Source organism: Lutra lutra, chromosome 5 (genome assembly GCF_902655055.1).
Source record: "Lutra lutra chromosome 5, mLutLut1.2, whole genome shotgun sequence".
In the NCBI taxonomy this organism is placed as follows: Eukaryota; Metazoa; Chordata; class Mammalia; order Carnivora; family Mustelidae; genus Lutra; species Lutra lutra.
The window spans coordinates 101,283,702-101,297,113 of NC_062282.1; the positions used below are offsets into that span (position 1 = coordinate 101,283,702).

Sequence of the window (13,412 nt, forward strand, 5' to 3'; positions counted from 1 at the left end):
ATATCTTATGCATTGAAAGCCATTGACACATGGAGACAGAAACAACCAAGGCAAGCAACCATTGAGTCAGGCTATTAAAAAAAAAAAAAAGCCTTTAAAGATAAATTGTGTCCTCTCCTACTTTGAGTTATACCATTTCCCTCCTCTATTCTGGCCCTAACAACAAACTTCTTTTATTTATTTACTTATTCATTTATTTACTTAGTTAGTTACATATAATGTATTATTTGTTTCAGGGGTACAGGTCTGTGATTCATCAGTCTTACACAATTCACAGCACTCACCATAGCACATCCCCAGTGTCCATCACCCAGCTACCCCTCCTTCCCACCCCCTTCCCCTCCAGCAACCCTCCAGTTTGTTCCCCAAGATTAAGAGTCTCTTGTGGTCTCTCTCCCTCTCTGGTTTCATCTTGTTTCACTTTTTCTCACCCTTCTCCTATGATCCTCTGTCTTATTTCTCAAATTCATTGTATCAGTGAGATCATATGATAATTGTCTTTCTCTGATTGACTTATTTCACTTAGCCCCATACCCTCTAGTTCCATCCATGTCGTTGCAGATGGCAAGACTTCAGGTTTTTGATGGTTGCATAGTATTCCATTGCATGTATATACCACATCTTCTTTATCCATTCATCTGTTGATGGACATCTAGGCTCTTCCCATAGTTTGGCTATTGTGGACATTGCTGCTTTAAACATTCAGGTGCATGTGCCCCTTTGGATCACTGCTTTACTCAGCTAATGCTCTTACCTTCTCTTTTGATGAGTACTAACTTAACACTTGCTACCTAATCTTGTCTACTTGAAGCTTTTGGTTAACTCTGATATTTGAGGTGAGCATCAGGCAGCATGTGGCACTTGGAGAGTTAGTACTCAGTGATTATTTATTGATGAATCATACATACTGTGAACAGCGTCCTTCCCAGTTTTTATATAATTAAGACACTTAATGGCCAGTGTCCTAGCTAGGTTAACCTGTCTCTCCAAATTCTGAGTTGCACACCTCTGAAAGATGAGTTGGCCATTTGATTTTGTGTTGGTTTCTGGGGGTGGGGAAGGAGACTTAGTTTTAGCATGCCTGCTGTGGGCCAGGGGATATACAATTTCGCATTAGAGTTTCCAGGACTTGTGATTTCCTGGACCACTCTAGGTATCTGAAGGATACATTTTGCTGGACTGTTTTGTCATCGCAGATGTTGACCTCCGATGATGGGAATGATGCTGGTGGTGAGTGAAGTGGCTTATTAGTAGACCTATGAGTACCCACCAATGACCGCCTGCCCATAGCCTGCTTAGACCCAGGTTTTAGGAGCACTGGAGTGAGGTGGTGTTTCTGTGGCTGCTGCTGTTTTATGGTAGTCCACTTGGGTAGAATCAACTGTATCCCAGTGTGCTAAGGCGGTAGGTCCAGCAGCCATCAAAGTTCTGAATGGAGTTAGGCATGGAGGGGTCAGAATGTTGGCTACCCTTAGGCTACACTCCTTCAGAAGGGCTCCTTGGACAGAGAGACAGAAATAGCCCATAAAAGCAGCAGATGAAATCCTGTTTGCTGTCATGCGCCTCTGACGTAGATTATTCAAATGAAGACTGTTAAACATCAAGAAACAAAACAATATTAAATGTGATTTTGACTCCTTTGCCAAGATTAAATGTACCATGGGGAAAAATAAAATATTTTACAGATTCTATTAAAATTGATGGGTCCCAATTAGTGATTACTTACTGGAACATGAACTGTGAGAGCCAGCTATGGGAACTGAGACTTTGCATCTGCTTTTCATCACTGAGTACTGATCATGGCATGGATGAGATACTTAGTAAACACTGATTATAGGAATCAAACTTATGCAGAGAAAAATGGCTGTTTTAAATTTACAAATCTTGACTTACATAAGGAAATTCTGGGTCAAATACGCAGGTTGGAGGGGGGAAAAACATGGGAGCATGTGACTTATTTCCCTAGGTAAGGGAGACATTTGCATGAAGGTCCCATATAAGATATGGCTACTTATAGGAAGACAAGGTGGATAGGGGGCTGTGGGAGCCAACAATTTGGTGGGTAAATAGCCTTTTCCCTCCTCTCCCTTTCTTTTCTCTCCTTTTCTGCTCCTGCTTCTTTTTTTTTTTTTTTTTTAAAGATTTTATTTATTTATTTGACAGAGAGAGATCACAAGTAGACGGAGAGGCAGGCAGAGAGAGAGAGGGAAACAGGCTTCCTGCTGAGCAGAGAGCCCGACGCGGGACTCGATCCCAGGACCCCGAGATCATGACCTGAGCCGAAGGCAGCGGCTCAACCCACTGAGCCACCCAGGCGCCCTCTGCTCCTGCTTCTTAAGGTCAACAAAATATGATGCTCTGAGGATATGTATGAGTAGCATGTGACTTTGACCTTTAACTCAAAGGACTGTTAAGTAAATAGAGGTGTTTTTAGATTGGTAACCCTGACCCTATCATGCTTGGTCTCTGCAGAGATAGGAATACTGGAATTTGGATCCTGACCTGGTCACCTGAAACCTGCTGCCTTCTGTTCTTCCTGGGTCTGACACCTCTGTGGACCTCAGTCCTCTTCTGGAATGTGTGCTGCTTACCTTGTTGCCCATTGGTATAGCATCACATGCTGTACTCCCCACAGACCCTCTGCTAGAGTTGTACTTGAGAATAAGCGTTCCTTTCAGTCTTGGCCCATTTTGGTCTCATCCTATAGTTACCTAGGATCAGAGCAGAGAAGCAAGCTGAGAAGTTGGAATGTCCACAGGTGATTTATTCTTGAGGTAAGGGTGATAGTGTACATATGTAAAGGGTGTAAGGAAGTAATAGTAGGTAATAGAGTGGCTATGCTTTGGCCACCCAGTGTTGGTGGGGACATTACTTCTGCCTTGGTGTAGGAAATGGCATTCCTATTTCAATCCAGCGATAGGAAGAGGCTTGACAGAGTGGGCTGGCTTGGGAGTTCCAAAGGACAGGCATACAAAGTATCTTATAGTACTGAACCTGAACAGAAATTGGGAAGTGCCCAGATAGGTAGATGTAAATTACTAACATAGGTGTTCTGGAATAGAGCCGTATGTATGTAGTCATCCCTGAGCAGTATGCTGGGGAAGGCTCGCTTACTTTGAAAAAAGCTTAAAAAGAAAAACTTATATAACTTTTCATTATGTCTCCCATGAAAGACTCTCCATGAACCAAAGAAATTTACCTGTCATTCTCTGAACAAAATAGAAACACAACCAACATTGTATCAAAGGCATGAATTTTTATATTTTCTAGTATGAAAAGGTGTGTGTGTTTCTGGAATATTAGAAGTTGATGAGTAATCCCCTACTGGCTGGGAGTAAACTAAAACACTGAAATGGCAGGACTGGAAGACAATTGAGATAATTATGAAGACCCAACTGCTGTCCTAATCCACTAGACATGATAATTCTGCCAGATGGGTTGTGAATAGCCTAGGAATTTCTATTGCAACTTTCATTGTCTGGGATGGTTATCGGTTAAAATGTTTTTGTTGTTGTGTTTTTTTATCTTATAGAACAATAATGCTGGCTCAGGCTTTGCTTGTGAATAATACGATAGGTGTGAGGATTGCTTTTATAGATCCACATTGACATCCTGCCTAGTTCTGAAGTTCTTTTTTTTTTTTTTTAAGATTTTATTTATTTATTTATTTGACAGAAAGAGAGAGAGAGAGAGATCACAAGTAGGCAGAGCAGCAGGCAGAGATAGAGGGAGAAGCAGGCTCCCCACTGAGCAGGGAGCTTGATTCGGGCTTGATCCCAGGACCCTAAGATCATGACCTGAGCTGAAGGCAGAGGCCCGACCCACTGAGCCACCCAGGCACCCCTAGTTCTGAAGTTCTAACAAATATCTGGTCCCACCACCTTGTTGAGGGTGTGCTTACACTCCCAGCAGGGAGTGGGTCTTGTCCAGGTCATGGAATGAGTGGTGCCATTAGAACGCTCTGATTCTATGTCCTTTGCTTTCCCCAGCTCTGGGGCCTATTTGGTTTTGTTCTTCATCTTTCCGTTTGTTCTAAAACTTAATTCTAAGCATCATGGACGTCTAGTATTATTTATTTTCCAGCTTTATTGAGGTATAATCTCAACAAATTGAGATCTTAATAAATATTTAATATATATTAAGTCATTATACACATAAACTCCGAGTAAATGTTTTGTTTTGTTTTTTTAAAGATTTTACTTATTTATTTGACAGAGAGAGAGATCACAAGTAGACGGAGAGGCAGGCAGAGAGAGAGAGAGGGAGCCTGATGCGGGATTCTATCCCAGGATACTGAGATCATGACCTGAGCCGAAGGCAGCGGCTTAACCCACTGAGCCACCCAGGCGCCCCTGAGTAAACGTTTTTTTTTTTTTTTAAAGATTTTATTTATTTATTTGACAGAGAGATCACAAGCAGGCAGAGAGGCAGGCAGAGAGAGAGGAGGAAGCAGGCTCCCTGCTGAGCAGAGAGCCCGATGCGGGGCTCGATCCCAGGACTCTGAGATCATGACCTGAGTCGAAGGCAGCGGCTTAACCCACTGAGCCACCCAGGCGCCCCTGAGTAAACGGTTTTAATTGACATGTAACACTGTAAGCTAAATGTGTACAATGTGCTGATTTGATACACTTATATATTGTGAGAGGGGTTACAGCTGTGGTACCTCCATCACCTCACAAAATTACCGGTTCTTTATGGTGGTTAAAACATTTAAAATATGGTCTTAATACTGTATTATATGCAAAGGTTGCTAACTGTAATCACTGTTTTGTTCATTAGGTCCTTCTAACTTACACATCTTATAATGAAAGTTTGTGCCCTTAACCCAAACTCTCCGTTTTCCCCATGCCCCAGCCCAGGGTAACCACCACTCTACCCTTTGTTTCTACGAGTTTGGCTTTTTTAGATTTCACATATAAGTGAGATCAGACAGTGTTTGTCTCTGTCTTTGACTTATTTCACTCAGCCTAGTGCCCTCCAGGTCCATCCACCTTGTTGCAAATGGCAGGATTTCCTTTCTTATTGCTGAGTAACGTTCCATTGTATATTTACCATTATCTTCTTTATCCATTCATCTGACAGACACTTATATAGTTTCTATATCTTAGATTGTTGCAAATTTTTGTAAATAATGCTGCAATGACTGTACTCATGTACCATTAAACTCTTGCATCATTAATAAAAGCTGACTTATCTATGAAAATCACATGTTTTTACTATATTAAGTCATAGACAATATGTCTAATTACAGGTGATGTATATTTAGATCACTTGGTTAGGGCAGTGTCTTCTAGGATTCTCCACAGTAAAGTTATTGTTTTTTTCTCTCTCTTTCTATACTGTTTGTTAGAAGTGAGTCACTCAGATCAGCCACAAGCAAAGGAAAGGTGAATTAAGTTCAGAATTTATGAGTATATGTTAAAATCAGTATGTTAATTAATACATATACAATGGAAGAGACTTCAGATCATTACAAAACCAATGACATAATTTGTAAGGCCAAAACAATGACAATGTGGAGCTCCATGTTCAAAATTATTAAAAAATTTCAAGATGGCAGCAGCAGAGAAGAAACCAGCTGGTAGACCCTTCTGAGCATGGAAGACTGCACAACTGCTCAGATTGCAGGCCCTAAAGAATGGTCCTGAGATTATTCAATATCCTGTTGGTCCTTAACTTGCCCACTAATTATAGCATTCATTCATGGATCTTCCTGTAGAAATTATTACTGTGGTGTTTGAATAGCGACTTTCTTTTTCTTTTGTTCCTTCTATATTGATCGGAATTCCTATGTAAGGAAGTCTATGTCATATGGACTCCTGGATATTTATTTTATTCTTTGTGTTACAACCACATACTCTTACTTATTTGCTCAAGTTGTTTCAGCTTTAGACATTGAGAGCTCGTTCAGATGAGCTCCACTGTCTCTTTGAAATGCTTCCATCTGCTTTTGTTGTTGGAAATGGCTTCTTTGGTATCACAAGATGCTCCAAGTTGCTCTTGTATCTTCCCTGACTCAGCCATTTCCCCAAGGATCCTTGTTTCCTTTTCACTGGAGGATGGGGTATGGAAACCAAGATCTGGGCTCTGGGTGTGTCCTTTCCAATGGAGTGTCACTGCTTCTGGGCTCTCAGAGTGGGTAGAGCTTGGAAATGTATGTGTATACACTAATCCATTATACAAACTTACCTGTGCTTTTATGTTCCCCTTCTGTATTTATGAAAAGAAATATGAGCTTCTTTCCACTGTATATTTTTTCCTGTTTTGTCGAAGATTAACTGACCATAGAGTTGAGGGTCCATATCTGGGCTCTCTACTCTGTTCCACTGGTCTATGTGTCTGTTTTTATGCCAGTACCATGCTGTCTTGGTGATCACAGCTTTGTAGTAAAGCTTGAAATCAGGTAACGTGATGCTGCCAGTTTTATTTTTGTTTTTCAATAAATGGTGCTGGGAAAACTGGGCAGCTATATGTAGAAGAATGAAACTTGACCATTCTTTTACACCGCACACAAAGATAAACTCAAAATGGATAAAAGACCTCAACGTGAGACAGGAATCCATCAGAATCCTAGAGGAGAACATAGGCAGTAACCTCTTCGATATCAGCCACAGCAACTTCTTTCAAGATATGTCTCCAAAGGCAAAGGAAACAAAAGCCAAAATAAACTTTTGGGACTTCATCAAAATCAAAAGCTTCTGCACAGCAAGGGAAACAGTCAAGAAAACAAAGAGGCAACCCACGGAATGGGAGAAGATATTTGCAAATGACAGTACAGACAAAAGGTTGATATCCAGGATCTATAAAGAACTCCTCAAACTCAACACACACAAAACAGATAATCATATCCAAAAATGGGCAGAAGATATGAACAGACACTTCTCCAATGAAGACATACAAATGGCTATCAGACACATGAAAAAATGTTCATCATCACTAGCCATCAGGGAGATTCAAATTAAAACCACATTGAGATATCACCTTAGATATCACCAGTTAGAATGGCCAAAATTAGCAAGACAGGAAACAACATGTGTTGGAGGGGATGTGGAGAAAGGGGAACCCTCTTACACTGTTGGTGGGAATGCAAGTTGGTGCAGCCTCTTTGTAGAACAGTGTGGAGATTCCTCAAGAAATTAAAAATAGAGCTTCCCTATGACCCTGCAATTGCACTACTGGGTATTTACCCCAAAGATACAGATGTAGTGAAAAGAAGGGCCATCTGTACCCCAATTTTTATAGCAGCAATGGCCACGGTTGCCAAACTGTAGAAAGAACCAAGATGCCCTTCAATGGACGAATGGATAAGGAAGATGTGGTCCATATACACTATGGAGTATTATGCCTCCATCAGAAAGAATGAATACCCAACTTTTGTAGCAACATGGATGGGACTGGAAGAGATTATGCTGAATGAAATAAGTCAAGCAGAGAGAGCCAATCATCATATGGTTTCACTTATTTGTGGAGCATAACAAATAGCATGGAGGACATGGGGAGTTAGGAGAAAGGAGTTGGGGGAAATTGGAAGGGGAGGTGAACCATGAGAGACTATGGACTCTGAAAAACAATCTGAAGGGTTTGAAGAGGTGGGTGGGTGGGAGGTTGGGGGAACCAGGTGGTGAATATTAGAGAGGGCACGGATTGCAGGGAGCACTGGGTGTGGTACAAAAACAATGAATACTGTCATGCTGAAAAAAAATTTAAAAAATGATTAAAAAGGGGCGCCTGGGTGGCTCAGTGGGTTAGGCCGCTGCCTTCGGCTCAGGTCATGGTCTCAGGGTCCTGGGATCGAGTCCCACATCGGGCTCTCTGCTCGGCGGGAGGCCTGCTTCCCTCTCTCTCTCTCTGCCTTCCTCTCCGTCTACTTGTGATCTCTCTCTGTCAAATAAATAAATAAAATCTTTTAAAAAAAATGATTAGGAGCGCCTGGGTGGCTCAGTGGGTTAAGCCGCTGCCTTCGGCTCAGGTCATGATCTCAGGGTCCTGGGATTGAGCCCCGCATCGGGCTCTCTGCTCGGCAGGGAGCCTGCTTCCCCCTCTCTCTCTGCCTGCCTCTCTGCCTGCTTGTGATCTCTGTCTGTCAAATAGGTGGATAAAATCTTTAAAAAAAAAAAAAGATTAAAAAAATAATAATAGAGAAAAAAAAGAATTTTATCTGTGCAAAAATGCTAGATGACAATGAGAAAAACTGACAGCATTGGTCCTTTTCTTGATATTTCCAGATAGACTGTCTCTTCATGCATTTATATGTTCTTATAAAAATTTTTAAATAATAATAAAGGCAATTCCTGGAGAGACAAAAAAAAAAAAAAAAAAGAAAGAAAGAAATATGAGCTTCTTTGACTCCAGTCTAGTATCACAGAATTTGCTCTAGTATTCACCTTTGAAGTACAACTCTTGTCTTTCGCAGTGAGAAACTTGGGTCTTTTTAACAACACATATTTATTTGCTTGTTCTTAGTGCATTTGTAATTGCTAATCTGTACTTCTGTGAGACTGAATTTACCAGCTAGACGTTAGTGTTCTATCCAGCATAGCTTTTTCTTTATCACTGACTAGTTTTTATTATCAGTGGATGCTGAACTTGGTTAAGCCTTATCTCAGTAGATGCACAAAAGTATTTTTCTTCTGTAGTCTGTTAATATGGTGAATTACATTGATATGTGAATGTTGAGCCGGTCTTGAATTCCTGAGATAAACCCCACTTGGTTGTGTATGTTATCCTTTTAATGTGTTGCTGAACTTAGTTTTCTAATATTTGTGGGTTTTTTCCCTATGTTCATGAGGAACACTGGTCTGTAGCTTTTTCTTGTAATGCCTTTGTCAGGATTCAGCAATAATGGAATTTCTTTTTCACCCAAAGAAAGATTCCATATACATAGACTAGGAATTCTTTTTGTTGATATAAATGAGGTAATAAAATGATAAAAAAAATACAATGAAACTACAAGTAGTCTTTTTGACTGAAGTGGAAGTGAAGATCTCTTGATCTTTATTCACCTTTCTCTGATTCCTGGTGAAATGGATGCTTTCTTCCCCACCCCTTATATGTGACTTGATACCTACAGTGTACTCCATAGCCAGTGACAGTTTCTAGCTTGCTGCTGAGGCTGTGCCAGTGGTTCCAGCAAGCCTGGGCTCAATTTGCATATAATTTTGCATGCATGTTAACCAGTGGAGAGAAATGGGGAAAAAAAGTATTTGGAACAGGCACAAAGTTCAGTGAACTTTTCCCTTGAAATTATCAGCATGTTTCTATTATACACAGAACAATAGAAAAGTCCTCATTAGACTAGCAGAACTCAAGCATATTCCCACTACTTGCATTCCAGGCTCTTAACCTAGTTCATGAAATGCCCTTCTTTCATTCTTTCTTGGAGGGGAAATGAAAGGAAATTGGTTGTAGGATAATATAAACTTTGTTCTGAATTTGGAGTTTACTACTTCATTGATTTATGAAGTATAATTACTGAAATATAAACATAGTGAGCATTTGTTGAGAGGGGTTCCTTTAGTCACTATTTTTTGTGCTTTCCCCAAATGCCTCATTCCACTTGTACTTACAAATGGGGGACATGCCATAGTCCTAAGAAAACAAAATTACTATATGAAACACAAATTTTTATGCAAATGCCATATATGATAAGGCACAGTTATTGTGGAAAAGCTTCTTAATGTCCCCACAAAGGCTGTTTTTATCTTTAAAAAATAATTTTTTTTAAAGATTTTATTTATTTATTTGACAGATCACAAGTAAGCAGAGGCAGGCAGAGAGAGAAGAGGAAGCAGGTTCCCTGCTGAGCAGAGAGCCCAATGCGGGGCTCGATCCCAGGACCCTGGGATCATGACCTGAGCTGAAAGCAGAGGCTTTAACCCACTGAGCCACCCAGGTGCCCCCCAAAATAATTTTTTTTTAAAGATTTTATTTATTTACTTGACAGACAGAGATCACAAGCAGGCAGAGAGGCAGAGAGAAAGAGAGAGAGAGAGAGAGAGGAGGAAGCAGGCTCCCTGCAGAGCAGAGAGCCCGATGCGGGGCTTGATCCCAGGACCCTGGGATCATGACCTGAGCCGAAGGCAGAGGCTTTAACCCACTGAGCCACCCAGGCGCACCTCTTTTTAAAATTTTTAATCTTTTTTTTTTTTTTTGAAAGATTTTATTTTACTTATTTGACAGAGACACAGAGAAAGAGGAAACACAAGCAGGGGGAGTGGGAAAGGGAGAAACAGGCTTCCCACTGAGCAGGGAGCCCAATGCAGGGCTTGATCCCAGGACCTGGGGATCATGACCTGAGCTGAAGGCAGACGCTTAATGACTGAGTCACCCAGGCGCCCCACAAAGGCTGTTTTTAAGTCTTTATGGAAAACCCATTTCCCAGGGTTCAGACTGGTAGAACCTATTACACAGGCAAATTCTAGGAGATCATTTCCAACATATTCTCAAATGCAGCCAGCCATTCTCCCAGGACCTCTCTTGGTCTTTTTATTTTTCTGTCTTTATAATTGCTTTGTAAAATTCTTTGCTTTCACTCACATTGTGTTGACACAGGACTAAGTGTCAAATTGTAGATGCTGTAGTTTCTTGCTGATACTACTTACCTTTGCCTCTTGGAACAGGTGAAGGTTAATTTGGGGGCAGGGAGTGGTTGGGCAAGGACACAGGAAGAGGAAATGGAGTCATTAGTGTCTTTCTAGGCCCATTGATTGGATTCTGGAACAGATAGAAGCATCTAGTAGAACAATTTGAGAGGTGATATTGACATGTTTTTGAACATCACCACCTCTCAGAAGTCTGGAGAGAGGGAGCCATGATGGTATTTTGTAGGAAGGGGACAGTCACCCAACGGTTTGGTCATTGTGAATACTTCTTAGATTTGTAAGATGGACTTTTGTAACTTGGAAGTGGCCACAGACATTTTCATGGTAAATAAAATATTTTTGGTTCGTATCTTGAAGGAATACAGAGCAGTAATATATGTACGTTCCAGGTTGATGTATTCCTTCCTCTTTTTGGCAATACTTGTCCTGCCTTGAATAAGTGTGGGTGCACATGTGCAAAATTTTAAATGGCAAATGCATGTCCTTAAGGAGAAATTTGTCATTATTTCCTCACCAGGGAAACTGAAAGAACAAAGTTGAGAATAACCTGGAGTTTAGATTAGTAAGTGGCATGAAATGGGAGATACAGGTTGACCCGGTCATACTGCATTAGCATTTTAACATCAAGGAAGTAATTTAATCTCCCTGTGTCTTGGTCCTCATGAATACAGTGAGGGGAGTAGATACTTGGCCTTATAAAGTGCCTGCATCATTGGCTAGCACATAGTTAATTATCATCATCATCTCTGGAACCAGAAAGAAAATGGAGGCAGGGCTTGAAGAAGGACAAAGTCAGCCTCTGAGTTTGGGAATTGTGGTATAGTGAGGTAGGAATGTAGGACTTCAGCTTTACCCTGGGAACCCAGCAGAGATTTTTGATTCACATGTTGAAGGCGTAGAGAGAAAAGACACCAGAGCTAGATGTGTCCTTTTCTGGAAGGCACTGAGGAAAATCACTGGGCATTGAAATGTGTCCAGTGGTAATTCTTTCATTGTCAGAATAAAATGCCCAGGGAAGTCCAAGGTCAAAGCAGATAGTATGTACAAAAGCATATTTTGAGAACATTCTTTGTTTGCTTTAATCAGTATGATGACATTTTCATTAGCACAACTTTTGGGCCACACGTTTATCTTTGTGTTTATGTACCTGTGTCATTTAGATAAACTCACATGGAATTTCATGCACAAATCTTTTTTTTTTTTTTAAGATTTTATTTATTTGACACAGAGAGAGAGAGAGAGAGTATATGCACAAGTGGTGAGAGGGGCAGAGAGAGAAGCAGACTCTCCCCTGAGCAGGGAGCCCAACCTGGCGCTCTATCCCAGGACCCCGGGATCATGACTGAGCCGAAGGCAGATGCTTAACTGACTGAGCCACCCAGGTGCCCCATACATGGACAAATCTTAAGAGTACACAGGGCAAATTTTTAAAAAACCTGTTTCTATCATCATCATCACCCAAATCAAGGTAGAGAACACTGTGTAGCACACTTTTGTGCCCCTTCCCAGTTGTTACCTACCACAAAGATAAATGCTGTTTGGACTAGCATCATAGATTGGTTTTATGAAGTAAGAGATTTTAAATGAACATTTTCTTCCTAACATGTTAGTATTGAGAAAATAAAAACAGACACAAAAATGTTAGGTGAGACAAAAGAGTGAGTTCTCTGATTATATTTGCTAACAACTCCCTCCTTATACAAAGTAAATGCTTGTTCATAAGGTTAATTCATTTCTTACCACTCCTGTGAATATACTTCTTCCATTGTGTAGATCAGGCTACAGTACCCTGATTTAGGCAAAATGGAAAGTAATTAGAAGATGGCTGGAAACCCAAACTCAAAAGAGCTCAGAAGCACAAAGTCTTGTCTCGTCACCAGTGGAATTTGGGTTTGGGTTTTGGTGGTGGTGCTGCTGGACTGTGTGGCTGATTCCCTTTGCACTCACTTCTGTTCATGGCATGAACAATCTCTCTGACCTCTGGTCTTCATGTTTCCCCCCAGATTAGAATCTGAAATGGGGGTTGCCTGGGTGGCTCAGTGGGTTGAGCCGCTGCCTTCAGCTCAGGTCATGATCTCAGGGTCCTGGGATCGAGTTCCGCATCGGACTCTTTGCTCAGCAGGGAGCCTGCTTCCTTCTCTCCCTCTCCGTCTGCCTCTTTGTCTACTTGTGATCTCTCTCTGTCAAATAAATAAATAAAATCTTAAAAAAAAAAAAAGAATCTGAAATGGGACACGCTGAGCTGACCCTAGGACATAGGACTGCCAAAGACCAGCACAAGAAATGTCCATTTTTGTATCATGAGGTAGGGTCTCGCCTGCCATAAAGACCCAAATAATGGATGATCCGCTAAAAAAAAAAAAAAAAAAAAAAAAAAAAAAGGAAGAGGTTTAGATGTCATTCAGACAAAAGAGAAACCTAGCAAAACCAAAAAGGCAACTGTCTACAATACTTCAAAGTTGACTTCCATTATTTTAAAGCCTTTATTTGTGGCAAAAAGAAATTTTTATGTAGAGGTCGCCACACATGTAAAGTACTAGGTGTTAAGTAGCAGATTCCATTTACCTTCAGGACCAAGCACAACTATCTCAATATGCTATTCACTTGGCATGGGGGAGCTATTAACAGAACTCCTAATGCCTATCTCCTAGGAGTAATGCCTTGAGTCTTCAAGTAAAGTTGTCTAGGTGTCATTTGTCTTGCATAGGAATCTGCTGTCATTATAAAGAAATCAACCCCTGTCCTGTAACTGAGTGGTGACAGGTGCTAATCATAGTTGCCTCTCAATGTGTCTGGATGGTCTCAGCTACC

General features: G+C 40.9%; 1 protein-coding gene across 10 annotated transcripts in view; it reads left to right on the top strand.

Annotated features, from left to right (window-relative positions):
• The window catches only part of ARHGEF28 (Rho guanine nucleotide exchange factor 28), a 314,675-nt gene that overhangs the window by 87,796 nt on the left and 213,467 nt on the right, over window positions 1–13,412 (top strand). The window contains exon 1 of one of the 10 annotated variants that reach the window (XM_047729919.1): window positions 2,584–2,774. The exons of 8 other annotated variants lie outside the window; for them this stretch is intronic. Coding sequence is in view for 1 of the 2 variants with exons in the window: in XM_047729916.1 (XP_047585872.1) it covers window positions 12,829–12,906 (78 nt within the window). In the remaining variant the exon portion in view is untranslated. Of the gene's footprint in view, window positions 1–2,583; window positions 2,775–12,826; window positions 12,907–13,412 lie in introns of those variants that run through there. One more of the 10 variants, XM_047729916.1, reaches the window with a different exon arrangement.